Source organism: Coptis chinensis, chromosome 8 (genome assembly GCF_015680905.1).
Source record: "Coptis chinensis isolate HL-2020 chromosome 8, ASM1568090v1, whole genome shotgun sequence".
In the NCBI taxonomy this organism is placed as follows: Eukaryota; Viridiplantae; Streptophyta; class Magnoliopsida; order Ranunculales; family Ranunculaceae; genus Coptis; species Coptis chinensis.
Genome location: NC_141463.1, coordinates 44,088,692 through 44,113,351, shown reverse-complemented (window position 1 = coordinate 44,113,351; position 24,660 = coordinate 44,088,692). Strand labels below are relative to the sequence as shown.

Below are 24,660 nucleotides of genomic sequence, written 5' to 3'. Positions count from 1 at the left end.
CAGGGTGTGTAAGTAACACAATGAGAGAAACAGAACATTGTATAGAGAAGAAAGTCTTACCTTGGCAAGATAAGCGGCAGATCTGTGAAATGACAGATCCAGACTACCAGCCATATTGGCTTCAGCTTTATCAATAGGAAGTCGTGCAGCTTTCAGAACCCTAAGCGAGATATCAACATCATTAACCAAGTGTTTGTTAGTATGGGAAGCTCATCAGTTCGGCCCCAACGCCTCATCTCCACGATCATCTCCCTTTCAAGAGAATCTAGAGATTGTGGCGAGAAGGGAATGTCGTTACTCACCCTCCTCCTATCTCCAAATCGAGGAGGGGGGAGAACAATAGTTACAACAGTTGTCTCAGCGACACCCTTCCTTTTTCGGTCATCGAGGAGGGAAGGATCAAAAGTCAAAGGTACATAGTCACCAGCCAGTTCAGAACCTATAGGAGGGTCTGGAACTGGTAGGGGTACAACTACTTTCTCAAAAGACTTACCATAGTAGGGAATATTCATAGGAACCTTGAAAAGTGTTTCTTCATTGACAGATATAGGGCAAAATTTTGTTCCCTTACCTGGTGAGGCAACATAAAAAGCAAGAGCAGGATTAACTCTCTTCAACTTTGAATGATTGGATGCACGTGCTTCCCTCTTAAAATTGCTAGAAGCCAGAAGTTCATGAGGCAGTTCAGGGCCTCTCCTACCAGTGATCACACAATTATCACTAACATCAGGCTCCTGAACTGAACCCGATGTCGCAGCATCATTGGAGGTTGCCATAGAACTCTTCTCTTTGCGACTTCGTCTTTTTCTAGTACTCAAAGAGGATTCATCCTGAACTGGAGGAGGAAGAAGACTAGCACCCTGATCCACGGGGAGGAAGGAAGTACGTGCCCGAATTCCACGATTTATCCCCTAAAGGGGAAAAGTCGGGGGCAAGTGCCAGCAGTTCTTCAGCAGACATGTTGAAATATTCAAAGAGATGGGTGGGGTCAGGAACTATCACCCAGGGCATCCTTTGATCCTTGGGGATCTTCTTGATAAATTCCACCGTAGCAGCATCAGTGGCAGTTAATTGGTTATAGGGGGTAAAGTCATCTAAGGAATAATAGCAAGGGAACTCAGTCGAAAGACTTTTATGATGATTGTAAAATTCATGAGAAAATAGACTTACTGGTCGGAGCATGAGTGTGTTTTCTGGGAACAGGAATCTCCACTGGCTCACCATCAATATCTGGAGGACGAAAGTCCCACGCATCACCCAACACTCGAAGGTGGTGATCAGCCCAACCCTTGTCACTCTACTTCCCCTTGAAAAAGACGATCGAAGAATTCTTGTCTCTAGTCATAAGGTAGTAGTAAGATTGGTCCCGAATACGGCGAACCTCATAAAAATACCCGAACACCCAACGATTCAGAATGAATCCATGTTTCTTTACCAATATGGCAGAGTACATGACAGTTCTATAGAACAGGGGTGCTGCTTGACCAAGAGCAAGATTGAAATGGATCAGACATTCTCTTAACAGTGGGTGGAGAGGAAGGGTGAGTCCGGCCCTAAGTTGACCGATTGTGAAGTATAGGAAGGCAGAGTCCAAAGATGGAAGAGAACTCACAAGCGGTGAGGACAGCCCTAACCCTAGGACTTTTGTAGCCCTTCCTATATAAACCATAGGGATTCGCTCTTAGAAACTATGCAAAATAAGGTTTGATTCTCCAATAGAACAAAGGAGATATGTAGGCAATCGTCATACGGTTCAACCCTGAACTCACCATCATCTCACCCCTTCTTTATTCAGCAAAGGATTCCAGATCACAAGGCACAGATGAAGATCAGGAGATACTCGGGATTTCCCCTACACCGTCTTTTCAAAAGCCTTAATTAGTTGAGCCCATAAGCAGTTCCGCCAATTGTTTAAGAAAAAGATTCTCGGGCCAAAAGCAGTGTCACTTCAAGCTCCCATGTGCTAGATGGCATGAGACCGGGCATCTATAAGGGTGATTTTCCGTCACTAACTGAATGACTCATGGGAGGGAAATGACCCAGGACTATAGATGTCCAGAATGTGACGAGAGCCATCAGATCAGTTCTATGAATAAGTAATCTCGTGTTTATCATGAGTGTTTGGTAAGCATGTGCCAAACATGTGACTAACCGCCTCTAAGCATAACAGTTCTCCAAGTCATTAGGAACTGATATGGACAATTCCTGAATAGAAGAAAATTGAAGAGGGCGATCTTTGATGATAAAGAAGGAATTGTAATGACATATCTTTAAGAGTTACCTTTTAGATATAATCTTCCCATATACGATGGGATATTATGATCAATAAGGAAACCTACCTCTAATAAGATATAGTCTAGATTCATACTTCCATAATGAGAGGATTCCTAATAGGAAGGCAGAGTCCAAAGATGGAAGGGAACTCACAAGCGGTGAGGTTAACCCTAATCCTAGGACTCTCAAAGCTCTTCCTATATAAATCATAGGGATTCGCTCTTAGGAACTACGCAAAATAGGGTTTGATTCTTCTAAATAAACAAGGAGATACGTAGGCAGCCGCAAGGCGGTTCAACCCTGAACTCTAAATCATCTCATCCCTTCTCTGTCAAGAAAAAGGTTTCGAATAACAAGGCACAGAGGAAGATCAGGGGATACTCAGAAAATCCCCTACAGTACTCACAAACTTTTTCTATTTAGTACAAAAAGTCTTGTTTCCTTATTTATTCTCAGAAGTTCATACATCTCATTAGTGGTGAATAAGGACAAACTCCTTTGAACTTAAAATAACATATATACAGTAATTTAATTATCTAAAGATAAATGTACAAAACATGAGCAATGAAATGCAAAAGCAAAGTTGTTTCCGATACTTTTGGAGAGCATCATTAAGGTGGATTCTCACAGGGGTGTGTTGCAATCACAACTCTCTGATAGATTCACTCAAGGTTCATTCTCTCAAGTGCAGCGGGCACTTATATTCCTTGCATACTCAAATGACGTCCAAAGAAACTGGGGTCGATTGATCACACTTGCTACTTACTATTATATCATCCTATTCCTAATCGAGTTAGAGGTCTTTTATTAGGAGTTACGGGGCTAGGGTGATGGTTTAGAAAGAAAAAGGAAAGGAAAACAAAATTTGATAAGTCGAGAAACTGGGTCTTCATGATACTTGTAACCAGAGAAGAACATTGTTTTGTTCTTTTGCTTCTGAATTGTGATACATTATTTTAGCTCTTTTTCTTTGTGACTCCATATGATTGTAAATTTTTCAAAGTTTTAACTTTGCTTTTGTTTATTTTTGTTTCTGATATCGTCTCATTTTTATTTTAAACTTTTGGGAGATTCGATTTTTTGACTCCTTTGATTTTTTTTTGAAGTTTTGGTTTTTGATGGGTCTTTCTTTTATTTTCTTTTTGAAGCAAATAACTGTTCTGTTTTTGCACAAGGTCTTCTCTTCTCTTTTTTCTAATATCCATCCAGTTCTCAACTTGTCAGCTGGGTAAGCTTTTTATTGTGTGTTGTAATGAGTTAGGAATTTTTAGTGAAGAATAAAAAGGTTTTTAGAAAAGGGTGAAGGCTTAAGAGGGGTAACTAGAGGAAAAACTATTTTTTTGGGTTTTTATCATTTATATACAAACAAATGCTGATGCATGCCATTCATGAAAAGATGCAGAACCTATTGTACGTATTAGTCTAAGTACGAAGAACGAATCCTTACTCTATTGCTATAATGAGATTTCTAAACTTTTTATTCATCATAGAAAAAGGAAACAAGACTTTTTAATACTAAACTGACAAATATTTTTGGTCTTTTTTGAAATTTTTTTAGAAATGAAGAAATATACTATTATATCTACTATATAGAAAACTGCCTAGTTTTTGCAAAATGTTACTATACCACCCCCAAATAGAACTATGTTTTGTCCTCAAAAGATGAAGAGATAAGGAAAGAGACTACCATAGAAACATGAGAAAAAATGGTGATACACCTATATTTTATTCTTCATGATGAAAATATGCCACCCCCAAATAAGTTTGGGGCGTGGGTTGTTTGATATAGAACGAAAAATATATGATTTATTATACTAGGGATATTTATTATACTATAAAATCTTTTTGGGCTTTTGTTTTTTTTAAAAAATATATATGAAATGCATGAAAGAAAAATGGAAAATTTTGGCATGATGTATCTGTTTTACCTTCTAATCATATACCAAATTCCACAAGAAAAGCAAAATAAAACAAGAAAATGATATTAAGCATATAATTAAATTTATACTACGTCATACACGTAAAAAAAAGAAACAGAAAAATAAATAAATCCAACTATACGAACACTAGGGAGAATCCTAGTCAGAATCCGTGCATGACTCGTCTCAAAGTCTAGAAGATCCTTCTCCTTGCTGACGTCAGGACCTAGCATGTCCATCACTATGAGGGAGCGCATCTCTGATGCTCAGCATTGTTCTAGTGACACTGTGTTGAAAACGTCGCTGCTCCTCTCTGATGGTCCCCTGTTCCGCTATAATGTTCCCTTGGGGTTCCCTAAGCTGGTGGAGATACGAATGCAGAATCATCTGCCCTCCATGAAGGAAGTGAATTCCATCCATAGGCTAAGTGAACTATCGAGGGGCATCTTCAGCGAAGTAATCCACCTTCTTGGTCGGGCGTGCTTGCTCAGCGGCTCTGGCTTCAGGTGGAAGCCATAACTTCTGGACGCAGTGGGCATAGATAGGACCTGTGGTAATGTCCTTGACCTCCACTAGGGTGTCTGTGGCCTGGAACCCTCAGTGGTGCATAATCTTGGTGACCAGCACTGGTAGAGGGGCAGTTAACTTCTTTAGTTTGCAGAGTTGCTCAAAGATAAAAGAGACGATGCAAAAACTATTCTTCTATTCTTGAAGAATCCATAATAGATGAAGCATCGCCTTACCTATATCCAAAGGCTTGGCTGAGCCTAGTAGGTTGTAGGCTGTCCACTGAGATACTATTAGTTGGTTCCTTCGTAGCAAACTCTGAAATGCGCAGTAAGACTTGAGGTTTTTAACCTCATCGAGAAGTGTCTCTACCATCATCACGTCAATGGTCTAACCGTCTAGGGACTGTTCCGTCTGAACATAAGACTTCAGAGGAATCCCCAGAACTCCACTCACCACCTCCTTGGTGAGCTCAAGCGAGCGGCCATCATTGACAACCGTGATGTGGTCATTCTCCCCTCTAAGCATGCAGTTATAAAATAAAAGAGTAAGAGAGGGAGAATAAGCTGCAGCTTCCAACAAAACCAATGGTTCCCATCCTCTTCTTCTAATCTCAGCCTTTAAGTACACTTCAAACATATCGAAATTGAAGCGGTTTTGAAAATTTTGCTCCGGCACGATTTTAAGAACTCGAGTCATTTATAGTAGGGATTGATAAAATTGGGGGTTTTGAGTTGGAATGGGGGTTGAAAATGGAGTAGGCTGTAAAAACAATTGGGTGGAGGTGTGTTGAGGTGAGGTCACGGTTGCGAGTTGGATAGGGGCGATTGCAAGCTAGTGTGGGTGGCTAAGGTTGGGGATTTTTGTGATGGAGAAGATAGAATGTGGGCAGTTGCATGGGGTTAAATAGTTTGATGTCACGTGCCTCTTTAATAAAATTGAAATTTTGCCCCAAGCCCAAATGAAATCAGGAAATTCTGATCTTGTCCTCAGTGCCTTGCCAACCTCAAGAGCCGATCCATGCTTCGTTACTCGTCCGATCTGGATCCGTGAGGTACCAAAACGATCAGCATCGAAAATGCAACGTAACAGTATAAGGTACACTAACATCCAATGGTGGTTAAAAAACAGATGATGGAAAGAACTGTACAGGAACTGTAGGGAAATATGTACAGATAACAATAGGAAAATTTTAATTAATTTTTTTGGGTTTTGAATAAGTTTGACAAAATTTTTAATAAGGTGGGTCATTTTAAGTCAAATCCCCAAGACTTGGAAGTTTTTGAAAACTTGAGTTAATCCTAATCAGATGGCTGGATTACTCTCTTAGACCGAGCGTAATGCACTGGGGGATAACACATGTAGACTTTATAAATAGAATTATTATGAGGTTGAAGACCGGGGCAAGTTGGTGTTTAACAATTCAAGCACCAGCCTTCTCTCATAGCTCGTCTCTTACGTGCGTACGAACTCTTACCAAAACCAGGAATGATTTTCAGTATATGTGTCTATATCCTAAGCTGCAGTTCTCTAGGAAGTTCTTGCATATGATCATTGAAACTGATTCATCTAGTCTTGCTAAGTTGAGGGCTTTTATTTACTACATAAGACATTTTTGAATTTTTTTTAGAAACGAGAGAGATTTAGAAGGGGAAAAGATTTAAATGAGAGGGGAAAGGTTTTTAAGAAAGGAAAATTTGAAAATATGAAAAATTTTGAGTCTTTTAACGTCATATTCTCAAGACAAAATAGAGAGGTGGAGGCAAAAAATAGAGTTAAACAGAGAATAATATCACTTTGGGTTACTCTATTTGTTTAATTCTCATTTTGAGATGCCTTGTCTTTGTTTTTTAAGTTGGTTTTCTCATCAAAAATATATCTCTATCCATATAGAGGTTTTGGCATGAAGATAAAATTATACGTTAATCCGGTATCATTTTGGTTACTCCGGGTGTATAACTTTCATTTTTATATCCTCTGGTTTTGAAAACTATAGAGAGATATTTTAATAAACTCGCACTCAAAAGCTATGATTCTAGATGTTACTACTTGAAAACAAATCATAACAGATAATCTTAGGCAACTTTCGTGTCGGCTCTGTGGTGAACCCAATCTAGACAGACAGAGCTTCAGTTATGCGAGTTGGGGGATTTATTGTGCAAGACATGGAATGTCCTAACTCAGGGAATAGCTCGGTGATATAGGCAACCTTTAGTAAGCAAAGTTGATCTCAAACTGCCCCTAGATTGTGTTGTTCTAGGGGTTGGTCTATGTAAAATCCATTGCCCATTTTGAAAAATCACTTAACTATTGATGTATCAAGAATCTATCATTAACATCACAAAGAAAACAAGCATTTTTGAAAAATAAGTGTAAAATAAAGAAAAGAAAAATTGTATACTCGCTCCACAGGTTCACACTTACTCCAACAACGAGTAAAAAGTGGTTTACAAAGAATATGTGAGATATACTGTGGACTAAGGCTCCGACACTTATAACCACACCCTTAAAGTGGAGAGGTCCGGTTACCTTATTTATGTATCCCCTTTAAAGGAAAAGATGGAATGGGAAAGGGATACATCAAAAAAGAGGAGTCAATCCTCGTAGATGGAATGATTAAAAAATAATTTTTAGCGCTCTAGCTTCGCTCACATCACTTGTTGCTTCAGCTCGCACGACTAGATAGGACGACGTGCTCTCTTACATGAGTAAGTTTTATGCTCGCTATAAACAAATAATCTAAACAGTTGGGGATCAACCCATAAAAACATATAAAAGCATACACCCCCAAACAGAATGAGATGATGCATGTGGAAAGTAGGATGCAGAATGATAAGAGAAATCTTATGTAACCCATCATGAAATTTATACAATAACCTGTCATAGTTGAATTATCCAAAACAGTGAGAGGTTGGTAGTAGATGTCTTTCATGAGGCTCAAATGATGGGGAATATGACATACTAGGTCTCTTAACCACTGAAATGATGGACTCTTGTGTTTATATATTAGGCAAAGTCTTTTTACTGGGAAGGTTTAGAAAATTATGAATCATCTCAAAGGCAATTGGCTTAAATGCGAATTTGAGGTTTCTCTGAAATGGTTTTGTGGTGTTGTCCTCAGAAATTGGTGAATTTTTTATGAGTGGATGTTGGATTTCAAGAGGTGTGAAATTGGGATGGTGATGGTTGGGTGGTGGTTCTTCATATGATCTCGAGGACTCAGAAATTCTTCATCTAGTTTTGGTGTTTCCATAAGATTGTGGTTCATATCTGCAATAGTAAGGATGTCACAAATTTTTTCCATCAATAAGTCTTGAATAACCAAACTAAATTGAAATCCACTTTCCACCATAGATTTAATTCCCTTTTTTCCAAGCATTTCATTTTCTTTTTCCTCTCTGCCTAGATCTTCATAAATTTTCTCAATGCCATTTTCCAAAGTTGTTGAGTCCAATACATACTCTTAAGTTTCTTCTGCCGGAGTTTTCTCATTTATGAGTGATGATGCATTAAGGCATGTGAGAGAAACTGTGACTTCGGGCATATAGTCATCATCATAAGATTTGGAATTCTCACGATAGTTAGGAGGATGATGGGTTTTTAACTGGTCATGAGTATCAGGATGGGCTCTAGAAATTGGCTTTGTTATAGTAACACCTTGTTTCTCTTGTTAGATGGGTTCTTAACTGGGTGGAAGAATATTAGTCTTAGATGTGGCATTATTTGAATCGGATTGGAGAAAACATAAGGTAGTTGCTATTTGCTGAGTTAGTATTGTTTGCTTGGCCATTTCCTAGTAGAGTTGGTCTGTGATGGATGGTGTAGTGGAATATGAATTTAATATGGATGGTGATGTGAATAGTAATGGGTTTTGGGTGAAATCATACTCTTACTGACCTGGTGAAAATATGAATGGTGGTTAACTATTTATAGTGGAACTCCATGAATTGTCAGCATGATTAGAAAATTCTTGAGTGTATTGGGTACTCGAGAAGTTTGAAAATTGAAGTTCGCAATCATAAGGATTTCCCTGGTAGACTCGAATTCGGCATATGATAGACAATGGGATAACCAGTGATAAGGACTACCGCAAAAAGAAATATGTTCTGGGTCTGTATTGTAATTCCATGATGGTTACGATGCATATTGATAAGGCATGAATGCTCAATCAATGATGATGCACAAATAGTAGAATTTTTTTTTTTTTTTTTGGCTTTTTGAAATTTTTACTTTGGTCTATAATTGACAATGCCCTGTTCAAGGGAACAATTGGGTGCAAGACTAGGATGGCTCTACTATACGTCTTAGAAGAGTAGGTAGTCATTTCACCAAGTGGTGTGCTACCAAGAATCTCACTCACGATGAATCTGGGGGAGGGGAGTGAGGAAGGTAGTTGATCCATCGGAATCTGGTAATTGATTACTCTAAATTCTCGTAGCTATATTTTTGTCTTTTTCTAGAAGAGCGTGACTACTTTGGGCTCTAGTTGATTCATTTTAATTCATTTTTTTGGTTTAGGGCTTCAAGAATCAAGCAACGTCCAATTTACCTACATTGGGGAATAACTTCCCAATGGTTGTTATGTGGCTCGGGTTCAGCCTTATACGCGAATGTAAATTGCAATGCGGAAATTAAATTCCAAACAATCACGTAAGCATGCTTGAACACATAAGGTATCCTCTTACTTGGGCTTCGAAGAGGTTTAGAATTTACCTCTCAAGTCGTGCTTACATGCTGCTTGAGGAAAAGGCGACATCGGTTGGCGCGTGATTTGAGAATTAGGCCCAACCTTTCGAGCTTTACCCTGTTTTAAGATATAACAAATGCCCACTTAAACAGCCCACAAGTTGGGTTTTTGATAATGTATACAACTTTGCCTTCAAGGGCCCAAACTTAAAACTAAACTAATATTATACTAATTTAATAGATTAACTAATTTTAGATTGATACTCTATATTAACTAGAGTCAAAAGGACTTAGAGTGTTGATTACCAAGTTGATTCAAAGTGTGTGATATATGATCCACAACTTGCCTCACACACTTGAACTTCCCAAGGCAATTAAAACTCTAATCCCTTGGTAAGTATATAACTTAAACCAAGTTTAACTCATGTTCATCATAAGAAATCAATCAAAAACCAATTTTTCCTAATTGTTTTTCGTTTTTCTTTTTATCTCTAACTATTATAAACAAGTTTCACTGATTTATCCTACTCTATTACAAAATTTGGGCTCGAAGTGCAACAATTCATCAAAATCAATCGAAGTCGCCAAAAATCTGGACCTAAGCTCGCTGATCGCTCATACGATCTCCTACCAAAGACCGGTGGGTGAAGTTTGGTCGCATTTTGCATGTGTCTTCAGCTCCTCTCCATCTTGTTGGTCCCGCACCCTGATTTGCAAGAAAATAGATCAGTACTGAAAAACTAAAAAATAAAATGACAAAAAATTGAAAAAAATAGAAATGGAAAGATGAGAATGATGCTTCCTTCTTAGATTCTCAACCAAGCACTCTTGCTCCTTCAATCCCCGGCAGCGGCGCCATTTGAACTGTTGTATATGGTGGTTACTTTAAAAGAGTTTGTTTAGAAGTGAAGTTCATCTTAAATTGTTTAGAGTTTGAGTGTGGGAGTTGTGAAGAAGAAAGGTAGACTCTTGGTATAGATTAGAATAGTTTTAAGCTAATGAAAACATGAAAGTTTTAGTTGTTGATATTGAAATGACATGAAAACATTGAAAGGAAGATTGATTGAAGATTGAAATAAGAACAATAAGATAAGATTGAAGATTAAAATAAGATCAAAGGAAAATAACAAGTTTTAATTAAATAGAAATGAAGAACAATAAAAGTAAAGGACTTGAATTGAAAAATTAGACAAGAAATTAAACAAACCAAATAGTTTGGATCCAAAGATAATGGATACTTTCTCTCTCCCTAACTTTTGGATTATATACTCATACTTTTGCCTTTTACAGATTTGCCCTTCTCCATTACAAATAAGACACCTCACACTTCACATTTGCTTTTGCTTTTTGATTTCTTCTTGACCAAGGTAGGTTTTGGGAGAATGTCATATTTTGAGATAAGGGCCTCCATCTCTAGTCTTATGAGTTGAGGGCTTTGACCTTTGACCTTGACCTTTACCTTTGACTTTGACCATTGACTTTGACTTTTTCAACATTTTTCCATAGCAGCTTTTGGTCTTCATAATAAGCGTGATTAAGGTTCCTTTTGGTGTTAAGACGCAGCTTTTATGATAAGTGGTCTAAAATATTCTATAACCTGAGAAATGCAATAAAAGCTATGAGTTGTCTTTTCATTAAGCGTAAGAAAGGCTGTAATGCAACAATATACGGGTAATAAAATACACATTTGGGAGCTGATCAGTGACCCAACTCACCACCCTTCAATTGATTTGTAGAGTGCCAACACATTCCTTTTGCTACCCAATCAACACTGTACATTCTCTTCAGCCTATCTCCTATAGGAAAGTACCGCAATTGCTATGCAGCTTGCCTAAGACAATTTTTTTTTGTCTTCAATTGTTGCAAACTTATATCTGTATGAGTTACAAGTAGGACATTGTTCCATGAATTCATCATCTCCCCAATACAAGATGCAGTCATTCGGGCAAGCATCAATCTTCTGGTAATTCACCCCAAATCCTTAACAAACTTTTTTGCTCGATATGTATCTTTCGAAATCTTATTACCATATGGTAGTACAGCTTTAAGTAATTGAAGCAACTCTGTGAAACCTATGTCAGACCACCCGCGCTTGACCTTAATTTGGAATAGCATAATTACAAACTTCAAGACAGTGAAGTCTTTACAATTAGGGTATAAAGCACTTGCGGCCTCTTCAAAAAATTTATCCGACACTAATGGCTCTGCTTCATCATCATCGACTAGTCCCTCTTTAGCACCACTTCCCAAACCCCCAAGAAATGCATCCAAGTCTTCATCACCAAATTATTCTACCACGGTAGCAAATGCATCATTCATATTCTCGAACACATTAGAATTCATATTGGACTCTACATGTGCATCTTGTCTTTTTTCACCGTGTAAAATCTAATGTAAATATGTTGGATCAAACCTCCATTTATAAATGTGAAATTTCACGGTTTCGTGTGTCAATGCCTTCCCCCCATTTCTACACATGCCACACGAGCACGGTATCAGTACCTTATTATGATGGTACTTTTTTGCAAACTCTAGAAACTCATCAACACCCTCTATAAAGCATTCGTCATGGTGATCTAATTCAATCCAACTTCTATGGATTGGAATAGAACCCTCCATGGTGTATCTAGGATTAAATAAAAGATACACACAACATTCAAAAATGTTAGGCATAATAATATATCACCATGCATATATACCACACTAATCCAATCTTGTTCGTATCTTACAATACCAAAATGCATACAAGAATGCATATTACAAATGAATCTAATGAATATGCAAATGGCATATGATTCCATGAGCGGTATTTTAGCTACAAATTTCAAACTTCCAGAAGTAAAAACTAATCAACTGGAGATTATTTCATGGGCATGTCCAGACTAATAAAACTAATCAACTAAAGATTAACTCATAGCACATGCCCAGACTCTAGACTAGTCAAATAAATCAAATATTCATAGCACCTATTCAGACTAGTAAAACTAATCAAACTTCAAAAAGTAAGTAAAGTGACTAGTAATAACTAATCACCAATAGTTCTGATTTGACCTTCTAAAATCCATAGGCTATCTCACAAATTTATAGACAATCAGAACATCATATCATTGAATGTATCGACACTTGTCCCTGAAATTACAGCAACCATTTTTTAAATTGACACAAGGAGCAGTTCTATATGGGGGATGGTTGGTAGCTCTAATGTTCCAACTACAAGCACTACAAGCATTTCTATACAGGGAATTTGGTATTACAGAAATACAAAACATAAATAGAAATTCTTTACCTTGAATAAAGGTTGCACTTTGAGGACAGTCGAACAATCTGAGGTATTTGGTTGAGAGATAGATTAGGTCTTGATTACTGCCCATAACAACAACATCTAATGTTAGATTAAAAACACAAAAAAAAAAATCAAATAAAAAATCAATCTTTAATAACATAATAACAACTTGTAAGTCACCTTCAAATTGTAATTGAGAAATCGCGTTGAGAAGAGAGAAACAAAGCTTGTAATCCCTTTCCCACTCAGTAAATCCTAAAAAAATTAAAATTGAAAAATTAGTTCTCCCAATTTTAATTTGTCAAAAAAAAATCGGTGCTTGAAATAATTTTTTTGCTTTAATCATTACCTTGTTGAGATGAGAGTAGGAAGAGAAGGGGAAATGGGTTGGGTTTAAGTGGTGGTGGGAGACGAAAGCTAAGTGGGTCGTACTTTTTTCTCAAAGTTCAGTGTTTTTTTGCTTGAAAAGTGTTGAAGTGTTGGTAGGGAAGCAAAATGGTCTGGCCGCCCAAAATTTTCAGTCCTATCCCCACGATCAAAACGCGTAGAATAGTCGTTAAAGTTAAAAAATCGTACCCAACCGGTTTTGACTGTGGCTACACCCACGGCCAAAGTTAATAGCTAAACCATGGCTAAAAACATTGAAGTTACGAAACAAGAAAAAACATATTTGCTACTGTTAAAATTCATGGGAAACTATGCAAGGGCTCATGACCATGGGTAAAAATTTCGAAAATCCGTGGGCAAAAGTCCATTTTCTTGTAGTGTGGGTTTATTGTTATTCATCTTTGCTTTGGCTCATGTAATTTCTTCTGGCATGTTAGCTGTTTGTTGTTTATCGAATTAAAAAAAAGGTTAACTACCCCCAAAAAAAAACTAGATAACCCAATTAGGATTCCCCACTAGATGGGAAATTAGGGTCTCCCCTCCCCCTTAAACACACAAATTCCATTTGGTTTGACCGTTAACTTTTAGGTCAAATAACTGAAAATGACACAACTGCCCCACCTAAATAAAATTTAACATTTTCATTTTGAAAACAATGAGGTCATTTGTGTCATTTTCAATTGTTTGACTTAAAAGTTAACGGTCAATCCATGTTGACCGTAGGAGACTATAATTTCCCATCTAGAGAGGTGGGGAATCCTAATTGGGTCATCTAGTGGGGGGTAATACTAGTTAACCCTAAAAAAACAATCTTAAAAATATATAACAACATTTTATATATTTTTTTTGCTAAACATCTTACCACAACCTTATCTTAAGTTGATACATTAATCAGAAAAATAGAACTAGCCAGCAAGCATTTTCAAATATTATTTGAAAGACTTTATAACAAACGAAGAATGTCAAAAGAAAAAAGAAACATACATAAAAAACGGGCCGGGATAGAAATATTCTCTCTAATGTGTCCGGTTCTAGGAGTCAGACTGGAAAGAAGAAGAAAAAATAAATAAAAGAGAAGTAGTTCCTTTCTTTACCTGTCGGTTTAAAATTTTGTTAATAATAATGTGCCTAGAAAATTCATCTATATCGTCAATATATCGCCAAAATAATTAGCAGCATGGATTTTTTTTTTTTTTTTTGTTTTGGTGTAAATCATACTCTTATATATATATATCATCAAACTACTAGAGGCACACAGTTTGACTGTATCATACAACTTGGCAGCTCAGACCTCCTTAGCTGGTGGTAAGCCCAAGCTGCCAGTGAGTCTGCATCTCCGTTCAACAACCTACTAATCCATCTAAAAACAGAGGAATTACAACTAGATAACAAGGAGGTAATATTAGCTATTAGCGCTGTCCATCTCCATCTGGATGAAGTGCCTTGTAAGGCTTGGATCACTTCAGCATTGTCTCCTTCAAAAACAAAATGTTTCTCTCCAAGATGTTGTGCCAGCAAAGCCCCAACTTCAGCTGCTTCAAGCTCAGCTTCCGCTGCATCCAAGGCCCTGAACCTTCGACAAATTTGCTCCCCACTCGTCCCTCACTATCTATCGCTATGGCTCCCGCTCCAAAATTCACCCCTCTTCCTGTGATATGACACATCAAATCTAATGATTATACTCTCATTTGGTATATTTGGAAAAACTTCTTCAAAACATTTGTCTAATAAATTTAAAGGTGGGTTAGAAGTGATGTTGTTCTTCAATGCAATGCAGTTGTCCACCGCCCTGCCGTCTCTCGAAAGCATCCTTTCTCTGTTAGGTTTCCTATTTTCAAACTTGCATTCATTCCTCGCCTTCCAGATCTGGTTTAGCAAGAAAGCAGAGTGTGTGCCTACCATACTCTGGTCTGTGTTGGAGCTGCAACTCCAGGCTACAAAGGTATCCACTCTTTCTCTCAAAGTTTGTTCTGGTAGCTTTTGCATCCTCAGTCCTATATGTGAACTGAACCACAGACTTCTAGTCCAGTCACAGCTAAAAAACAAGTGTTCTGCAGACTCAACTTCCTTGTAGCAGAAAGGGCAGGAGAACTCTCCTTGCAGCTTCCTCTCTGCTAGCACATCCCCCATTGGCAGCATCTGCATATACATCTTCCAGAGAAACATTTGGATGTATGCAGGAATAGGAGACTTCCAAATGTGCTTCAGAGTGAGGGGGTTGCTGGTTGAACTTTGGCCCAGTTCCTCATCAGACTTAAGAAAGCTATAAGTGGATTTGACAGTAAGGACTCCATGTTTGTCCTTGTTCCATCTCATCTTATCAGCTGGAGCATTCTCAGGTCTCACCTTGATCTCTAAGATGGACTGACATATGAGAGGGTTAAAAAGATCTTTGATCTTAGCCTCATCCCACCCACTCTTATCAGGTAAGAACAGATCTGACACCATCAGGTTCTGTAGGAGTGGATCAAACACCCCCAGCTCTGTCAAGGTCATTGGTTGTTCATTGCATTTGATCCAAGGATCCTGAAGAACAGAGGTAGTATCCCCAGTCCCAATGCCCCAGATCAGGCCCTTACTAATGGCATTAAAGGTTTTATGAATACCTTTCCAGAAGAAAGAGGCCTTATCTGGTGGTTTCTTCACATCACCAATCCATTGTTTTCCATATATGCTGTACATAGTTTTAGTCCATAGTGACTGGACATCAGTTGCAGCTTTCCATAGTAGCTTAGCTAACATGGCCAAATTCATATCTCTAGTCTTTCTCAGCCCCAGTCCTCCAACTTGTTTGGGTTGACAGATGTGATCCCACCCTTTGGTATGGATCCCTCTTTTTCTTCAATGTCCGATCCGACCACTGTGAATCCCTTTACATGTGCCCCGGCTAATCTTATTGCAAGTAGAAATAGGGAGCAAATAGGTTGACATAGCATATATAAATAGGCCTGATCACAGCCTTTGGATCATAGTGGTTCTCCCAGCCTGGGATAGCACCTTAGCTTTCCAGCTCTTGATCTTTTGATGTATCTTATCCACTAAGTAGTCAAAGTCCTCAGACTTCTTCCTAGATAGCATGATAGGGACACCAAGATACCTTTCCTTAGGAGCAAAGTTCCTCATCCTCCAGAACCTCTTAAGCTTAAGCTTTTGTCTGTATGTGACATTCCTACTGAAGAAGATACTGGATTTTTCATAGTTGATCTTTTGACCAGAAGCCTCACAGTAATCATCCAGTATCTTTTTCAGTTGCCCACTTTCCCCCATATGTGCTTTGGTAAAGAGAATGAGATCATCAGCATAAAGCAAGTGGGTTAGAGCAGGGGAATTCCTTTTAATCTTGATACCATGCATCTGACCCTCTTGCTCAGCTCTAGCCACCATCCTAGACAGAGCCTCAGATACCAAGATGAACAGGTAGGGGGAGATGGGATCCCCTTGTCTGATCCCTCTTTCAGGGACAAACTTGTCCAGAGGAGATCCATTCAACATAACTTGAAAGGAGACAGTAGAGACACATTGGTGTATCATCTGTCTCCACTTGGTATTGAAACCAAGCTTCTCAAAGATACTATTCAGAAAAGGCCATTCCACCCTGTCATAAGCTTTTGCCATGTCCAGCTTAAGGGCTATCCATCCTTCCTTCTTGTTTTTCATGTTCTTCATATTATGGAAGACTTCACAGGCCAAGCCCACATTGTCTCCAATGCTCTTGCCCTTAATAAAGGCCCCTTGGAAAGGGGAAACAATCTTGTTTATAAGGCCTTTAAGCCTATTGGCTAGGAGCTTGGATATAATCTTATATCCAAAGTTGCATAAGCTGATGGGCCTGAACTTAGAGGCATGATCAGGGTTATCCACCTTAGGGATCAGAGCTAAGTGAGTCTCATTAAGCTCAGGGTGCAGGATCCCTTGGTGAAAGAAATCTTGAACAAAAGCTATCACCACCGGGCCAATGATACCCCAAAGCATTTCTCGTAAAAATGCCCCGAATCCATCGTCCCTCGTGCCTTTAGACCCCCATCTTCCTCACCACTTTCCAGATATCTTACCTCATTGGGGATGGCAAAGAGGATCTCATTTTCTCTTTGGGAGACGCAAGGTTGAAACAGCTCAAGGATATGTTCATTTCTCTCTCGGAACATGTCGAGGTGAAGATCTCCTTAAAATATTGGTTTAAAGAGACCCCCACCTCATGTCCGCCTTCCTTCCATCCCCTCATTGTCTCTAATCTTTTCAATATTGTTCCTTCTTCTTCCTACGGTAGATGGTAGAGATGGAAGAATTTGGTATTTCTTCCCCCATCCCTCAGCCAATCATTAGAGGACTTTTGTTTCCAAAAATCCTCTTCTTTGCTATACCAATCTTGAAGATCATTTTTTAAAACTTTCGCCTTGTTATAGTTATCCACACTAAAAGGCCTGGCCAGCACCTCATTAAGCTTGGTCTGAGTGGCCTTGATATTGGTAAAGATATTCCCAAAAACATATTTGTTCCAAACCATCAAGTCCTTCCTAGTTTTTTTTATTTTATACACAAAGTTAATGTCAGGGAGGTCATGGGTAATCGAGTTCCAAGCCCTATCAATAACAACCAAACAAGACTTATTTTTAAGCCACATATCAAAGAATTTAAAAGGTCTAGGTAGTTTTTCCTCATGCTTGTTCAGATTGATAATCAGAGATATATGATCAGAGGTAGCATTTGCCCATGTCCTGATCTGGGCATTGGGGAAAGTCGCCAACCAATCAGGTGTGGCCAAGGCTCTGTCAAGCCTTTCCAGAATGTGATCACTAACTCTCCTGTTGTTGCTCCAAGTGTATTTAGGGCCTTTAAACCCCAAATCCACCAAGCCCAGATCAGTGATCATGCTATTGAACTCATTCATACTTTTTGTGATAATACTTCTGCCCCCTATCTTTTTATCTAGGCTGGATATCGCATTAAAATCACCAAACAAGCACCAAGGTCCAGGAACTAGAGGGGCTACTCCCCTTAGCTCATTCCATACTTTGTTTCTATTGTGGGCCGCTGGTTCCCCATATATGAACGAAAAATACCAAGGATCTTTACTAAAATAATTTGTAATTTTACCTGTCACTTGGTTTCGCGATGCTCCAAGTATCTCCAGGTCCACGCCTTCTTTCCACAGGACAGCCAAACCCCCACACATACCTATTGCTGGAACTGCAAATCTACCACTTAGCTTCAAACTCTTGCCAAGCTTCTCTATACCTTCCTTACTTGTCTTGGTTTCAGACAGACACACTATATCTACATCAAACTTCCCCATCAGGTCCTTTAGTTGTTGAATCGCCGTGGTGGTACCTATCCCCCGGCAATTCCAGGCTTGAATCGTCATGGGGACAAAGGCAACTGTGAAGGGACAGCTGCCGCGAACCCTGGAGGAGACAGGTACAGACCCCCACTGCTTGCTTCTTCAGTGCTTGCTACTTCTTTCATTCCTTTTGCTGGAGACTCTTTCCCTTGTTTTCCCCTTCTTTCGCTTCCTTGGCTGCCACTTTCTCCATTAGAACTGGCATCCCCACTGTATCCACTAGACACACTTCCTTTGTTCTTATACCTTTCCCCCTTCCTGGATTGCTTACCTTCCCCCGCTGGTGTTCGTGCTACTGTTGAATCATCGATGGCCAGAGGTCGTGGCTGATCATGATATATCCAAGCTTTACTTTTTTCAGACTCATAACCATCTTCCTCCTGGCTTCCTTGTTTCAGTTCCAAGGGTGCAGTATCCACTGAGACCTCTTCCTGGGACTCCATGTTAAACACTACCATGTCCATATCTTCCTCTTCAGACTGATATTCCTCTTCCTCCTCAGTGAAAGCATCCGAAGGGATCTCCTCCTCTCATATTTCTCCCCCCCACCTCCCTCCTCAATACACACTTTGTCCATGGAGTGGTTTGAGAAAGTTGGTTCTTCTGATTCCAGCGTCTCACTGGAGATCGATATGATCGGTGCGTCCTCTAGGATTAGCAAGTGTCCCAATCCCTTTTCCCTTAGCTCATCAGCCTCTCTCTTTGCTCTTTTTGACTGTCTTGCCGCCTTTTTCCAACTCCGGCTACTCTCTCCATCATCGTCCATGTTTGTGCCTTTGTCAACCCCCAAATTTGAACTTTTTCTTTTGTTGCCCACCTGTAGCCCTTGGTTCCCTTGCTGGTTTCTCCTTGCTTGCCCTTTTCTCGACCCTCTGAACATAATAGTTTTGTAGCCTCTTCCATGCGTCGATCGTCCCCCCTTAAAACGAAACGCTAAATTGATACACTCTCCCCTCTGTTGGGTGCTTTCCCCGCCCCATCATCTCTTGATGTTTTCAAGACTGGTAATGATAGCGTTGGTGGTTTGGATTTCAAGAAACGGCGAGGCGTGATCCTCCTTCAGATCTCCCCTAGTCCCCAAGCATCCACCCACCCCAGCTATCCCCTCTAGCTTGCCAGCACAACAACCTACCCATTCCTTGGTCTTATCCGGTTCTATTCCCGACAATTTAGTTTGTGTTGGGTGTTGTCTTTCATCCAGGGCCCTTGGTCTTTCATCCAGCACCATGCCCACAGGCTCTGTTACTGAGGTCCAAACCACCATAGCCCCCACATGGGCCTCGGGCCCCTCGCCTTCATCTGGTTGTTTCCTTTGGGCTGGATTCTGCTGGGCTTTAGGCCTTCCTTCCTGCGATCCATCTAGATAGCCCAGCCCCTCTAGCATCAAATTTGAATTTCCAACGGTCACTGAGCCACTCGCCCCCTCCTCTGTGCTAGCCGTTCTGAATCCTGACACACAGCCCTCTCTTTCCTCCGTACTACTAGGGCTGTCGTCAGCTCCACTCTCCCCAGCCTCGTTTATCGGTGTAGCCACCAAGCCCGCCCCTTTCCATACCCTTTTTAGCGGTGATCCCCTGTTTCTGGCTGGAATTTGGTCAGGCCTAGGTTTCCTTGGGGTACCCGAAAAAGTTACTATGTCCGGGTCCGAGTCGGGTAACCCATCAAGAACACCGTGGCTCTTAGAGAAAAGGAAAAATTGTTTTTTATGGTATTGGGGATCCTCCACACTTACGCATCTCTAAGCTGTAGGCTTCTCTCTGGTTGCAGTAGTGGATGTCGTGGCCTATACACCCGCAAAAGTAGCAGAAAATGTCCAATTTTTCGTATTTGAACATAACTGGGATCAATTCCCCTACCTCAGTTCGGAGCTCGATTCCTTTCATTAACCTTTCTTTGATATCCATTCTCACTCTTGCCCTGGCTACTGGAACTCTAAACTCCGCTCTGCAACATAGATCGACCATAGTGACTTTGCCCAAGCTAGTCCCCACTTTTCGAATGTTTTCCTCATTTATGCGTTCTCGAGGGATTCCATACATTTGAACCCAGAAATCTACCAAGTCGAACTTCTGCGTTGTGTTCACTTCTGATGGCTGGATCCCTTTCTTCACAGAGAAGAGAAACCCCTGTATTATCCATGGGCCATTTTTCCTGACATGCTCGTATTCCTCCTTTACTTCAAATTCCAGTCTATAATAGCCCCTTGAAATCAGCTCTACCTTTGTGTTGCCCCTCGTTTGCCAGCAACGGTGTAGTTCGTCCGCAAGATCTTGTAATGCTATGTTTTTGCTCCCATACAGCTTACCCATCAGAGTAGTTTCTCCATGGGTACTTTCTTCCATGTTCTTACCTTCAATAGTGACCACCCTTTTCTCTTTGGTGCAGAACAGATGTTGCATTTCAGCTTGTAATTTTTCTACACTTGTTCTAAAAGAACTATCTTGTTTCGAGGGACTCTCCCTTCCTACCTGTGGAGACCCCATGATAACCGACACTGCAAGAGAAAATAACAAACAGGACAAACCTAACTGGGGTTCACAAAACCCCCTCAACTCAGACCCAACCCGTAAACAGATGAACCCTAAAGGAGAAAATCTAAGAAGGATAGAGGACAGACAGAAGAGAGGTGGGGAGAGTTGGGGAACATCAAGAAAACCATAGAAAAGATAAACAGAGAAGAAAAAAGAAAAAAGAACGAGGAAAGGAGAGCTGCTTTAAGCCGCAGGAGAGCTTTCGGCATGGAATGCATTTTGGAAAATGGAAAAAATGATAGGGGTCTTGTGGGTCCTTTGTTTTGCTCAATTTTGTAGACATGTAGGTGTCGAGCGAGTTTTGAGCATATATAAATGTTTTCCCCAAATTTTGGGGGGCGATTCAGGATCTGCCACTGATACATTCACTGATAGTGGATGACTAATTGACAGTAGGTGGATTCATAAAATGCCACGTGGTCCTCTTGAAGAGAAAAATGTCAACAGCTTTGATATGTCGCCACGTGATCAAGATTGGTTTTTTGTTTGCGTTTACATGATCATCTCAATTTTTGGCAACGACTACTTGGTTTGTTATCTGTAAATGTACTTGGGTGCTCAGTTTTCAATTCCCTGTCCAATTAGAAATACGACTTAATCTATTATTCCATTGTACGAAGTTTCTTTGTCATTTTTTCAACTATGCAAATGATGTATATTGGGACCAACACTACTTGGGTGCTTCAGTTTTCAATTCCCTGTTGTGTCATTTTTTCAACTATGCAAATGATTTATATTGGGACCAGCATACAATCAATAAAATCAAACTAATCTAAAGACACATTCTCCAAACACAATATCCAAAAGACACATGCCTGGATGTAGATAAATTAGCAAAGCATTGGACCTGTGAAGCATCAAAATCAATTTCAACCAAGAAACTATGCATTAATACTATTGATAAACCTGTTGAACATTACTTTCAGGTACACACTGCAGTTAGAATGTAGCGAAAGAGCTTCACATGTTTAAGACAATAAAACCTTGGGGAGTAGCACTGCACAGCTGGTCCGGCCACAATGACTTCCTATCATTCTTTTGACTTCTTTGCTTGAGAGGCCTCCACACGAAATGTTTCCTGTGCAATGCAACCACTGTAGGATGCTTTGGTTTCCATGAGACGTACTGATGGACTGCCTACGAAATTCACAATTGTGTTGATACAATGATGGACTGATGGTAGAGCTGCAGTCGCTGCAGATCCTTCACTTCGGATTCTATAGTAGAAACATCAAAACAAAATAAAGGATTTTATTGAATTTGGCTCTTCTTATCCAGATCCCAATCAATGGTTCTTCTCTTCCACAAATTAATCTACTTCCATGGCTCCAAAATACAGTAGTGCCAATGATTGTATTGATTCTGTTGACTGTTCCTCATGGCTTCGGGGAACTTGACTTAGTAATTGTTGTTAATTAGGACCATTTAATTAGGACCTTTAAATGGTAAAAACAGGAACTAGCTTAGCCCAAAACATCGAAAACTCCAAGATAAGTCGGCTGTTCTAGGGAGTTTTGTCTAGACCATCTACACTTATGCCCATCTATGATGACCAAAAAAAAAAGGTACTCATATAATTTTCTAGGAACTAGCTAAACTACTAGAGTAAAGAGATGAGAAGGAAATTTATTCGAATGATCCACGACCATAGTACCATTATTCCCTAAAAATACTAGTAGGACTCTTGCGATGGCTAGGACATTGTGTAATTAGCTAGACAAAATATATTTTTTACTCTACGTGGATTCATTGATTTAAAATTTAGTGGCCTGCTTAATTTGATGAGTTTAGTACGTTATTTGAGCCTTTGAGGTAATGAATCACAAATACAATATGCATGATACAATTGTCACTTTCTTGTGAAATGCATATACTTTCCCATTTTTTCCACCCAGTTTTTTCTTTAATAAAATCAATAATTTTATTTACATTACATAATATCACGTGTGTAAATATCACGCTCATATGCTAATTCTACCGTCTGTAAGTTGTTCACGGCATGAGCGCAGGCGCGCTATGGGCAAAATCAATCTGAACGTGTGCGCGCTCAGACCTCTTCACGCAAACTAAACTTCTTTCTCTCCTCATGTGAGGGATAACTCCAACAGTTACAAGTAAGGAATCAAAAGATGATGTAAATTCTTGTGCATCTATGATAATAGTAGAGGCTGTCCTCCCGATCTTAGTAGCTAGTCTATTCCAAAAATCACTTTTAATACATGCAAAGTTGTTTGACACTTTTAATACATGCAAATAATGTGTGGCATGACACTTGGGTAGCTTTGACCAATTAAAGTTGTGATGTAGAGCCAAATTATCTAGAGTCCTATGAATATGTGATTGTCACTCAATTAGGATGACTAACCCATATTCTTGACCTTAACTCTGTAAGAATTCATCATATTCAAGCTCATTATATGAAAATTTTCACAATCAAACAAGCACATTAATGAAAAAAAAATAATGGTGTTGATTTTTTTCATTAATCGCCACAATAACGTAACAATAATAATAATAATAAACAAAAGAGAAAATATATTGTCACCCAATCACAACTTTAGCTGTACTGTGGGACAATGTGTTACCCGGTACAGTGCGACAATGTGTATGTGTTTCACACTAAGGAAGCAAAGAAGTTTATAAAGTACACCATCACTAATGGGGAGAATACTTGGTTATGGCACGACCCATGGTGTATAGAAGGACTATTGATTGATATACAGATGACTCGGGTACAATTACAACAGTTACCACTTGAATCTAAAGTAAGTAGCCTTATAACTACAGGAGAATGGTATGCCATTGTACATAGTCTACCTGATGGAAGAGTGAAGCAGATGATAATTGATACAGAGATCGACTCTTGCCTAGTAGAAGACAAAGTGGTATGGACACCTAACACCACTGGAAGATTCTCTACAAAAACTGCATACAATGCACTTTCATTACCCAAAATAAAGTGATATGGGGACATCTAGTGTGAGGAAAGCTTGTCATACCAAGACATTCCTTCACAACATGGCAACTCTTTGCTAGGAACCTACAAACACAAGACAGGACTCGTCATAAAAAAAGATAATAAATACTTCAAAATGTTGTCCGTGTGATAGAGCAAGAGAAAACTCTCAACACCTATTCTTTCAATGCCCATACAACAGTACATCAAAGAATTACGGAAAAGTGTAATTAAGAGGTCTTTAGGTTTGAATACCATAGTAACAGATGCAAATACATAATGGTGGCATAAACTTAATTTGAGAATTACTAATTGTAAATCTCTCGAAGCTGAGATATATAAGGTGTTTGCATGTGGAGTGGTCAGCTATATATGGAGAGAAAGGTACTTCAGAAAGTTCATAAATACATCCCAAACTTGGCAACCAGTTAAGGATAGGCTTATGGAAGATATGAAAAAATATCTGCAAGGAATACTTTCTACAGTAATGGATACAGGACAAGCAAGAGAGTTGCTAGATAGGCTAGGACTTCAAGTGATTTTCAAACCCTTAATCCCCAAACAAAGTATATGGTCTAAACCACTAGAAAACTTTGTTAAGCTCAACACAGATGGTGCATTGTCTGATAGAACTGGAATTGGTGGAACTATAAGAGACATTAAAGGGGATGTTTTATTAGCATTTACAGGCTCGCGAGGAAGGAAATCAGTCATATACCAAGAACTGAAGGCTATCTAGGTAGGACTACAAGGATGCATAGCAATACAAGCTCTGAAAG

The 24,660-nt window shown here is 39.4% G+C and overlaps 1 protein-coding gene across 1 annotated transcript; it reads right to left on the bottom strand.

Annotated features, from left to right (window-relative positions):
• Window positions 1-17,314: 17,314 nt before the first annotated feature.
• Window positions 17,315-18,349, bottom strand: LOC147481576 (uncharacterized). Its single transcript, XM_086578977.1, has one exon. It carries the CDS (start codon window positions 18,347-18,349, stop codon window positions 17,315-17,317), a length of 1,035 nt encoding a protein of 344 aa, XP_086435103.1.
• Between the last annotated feature and the right edge of the window lie 6,311 nt (window positions 18,350-24,660).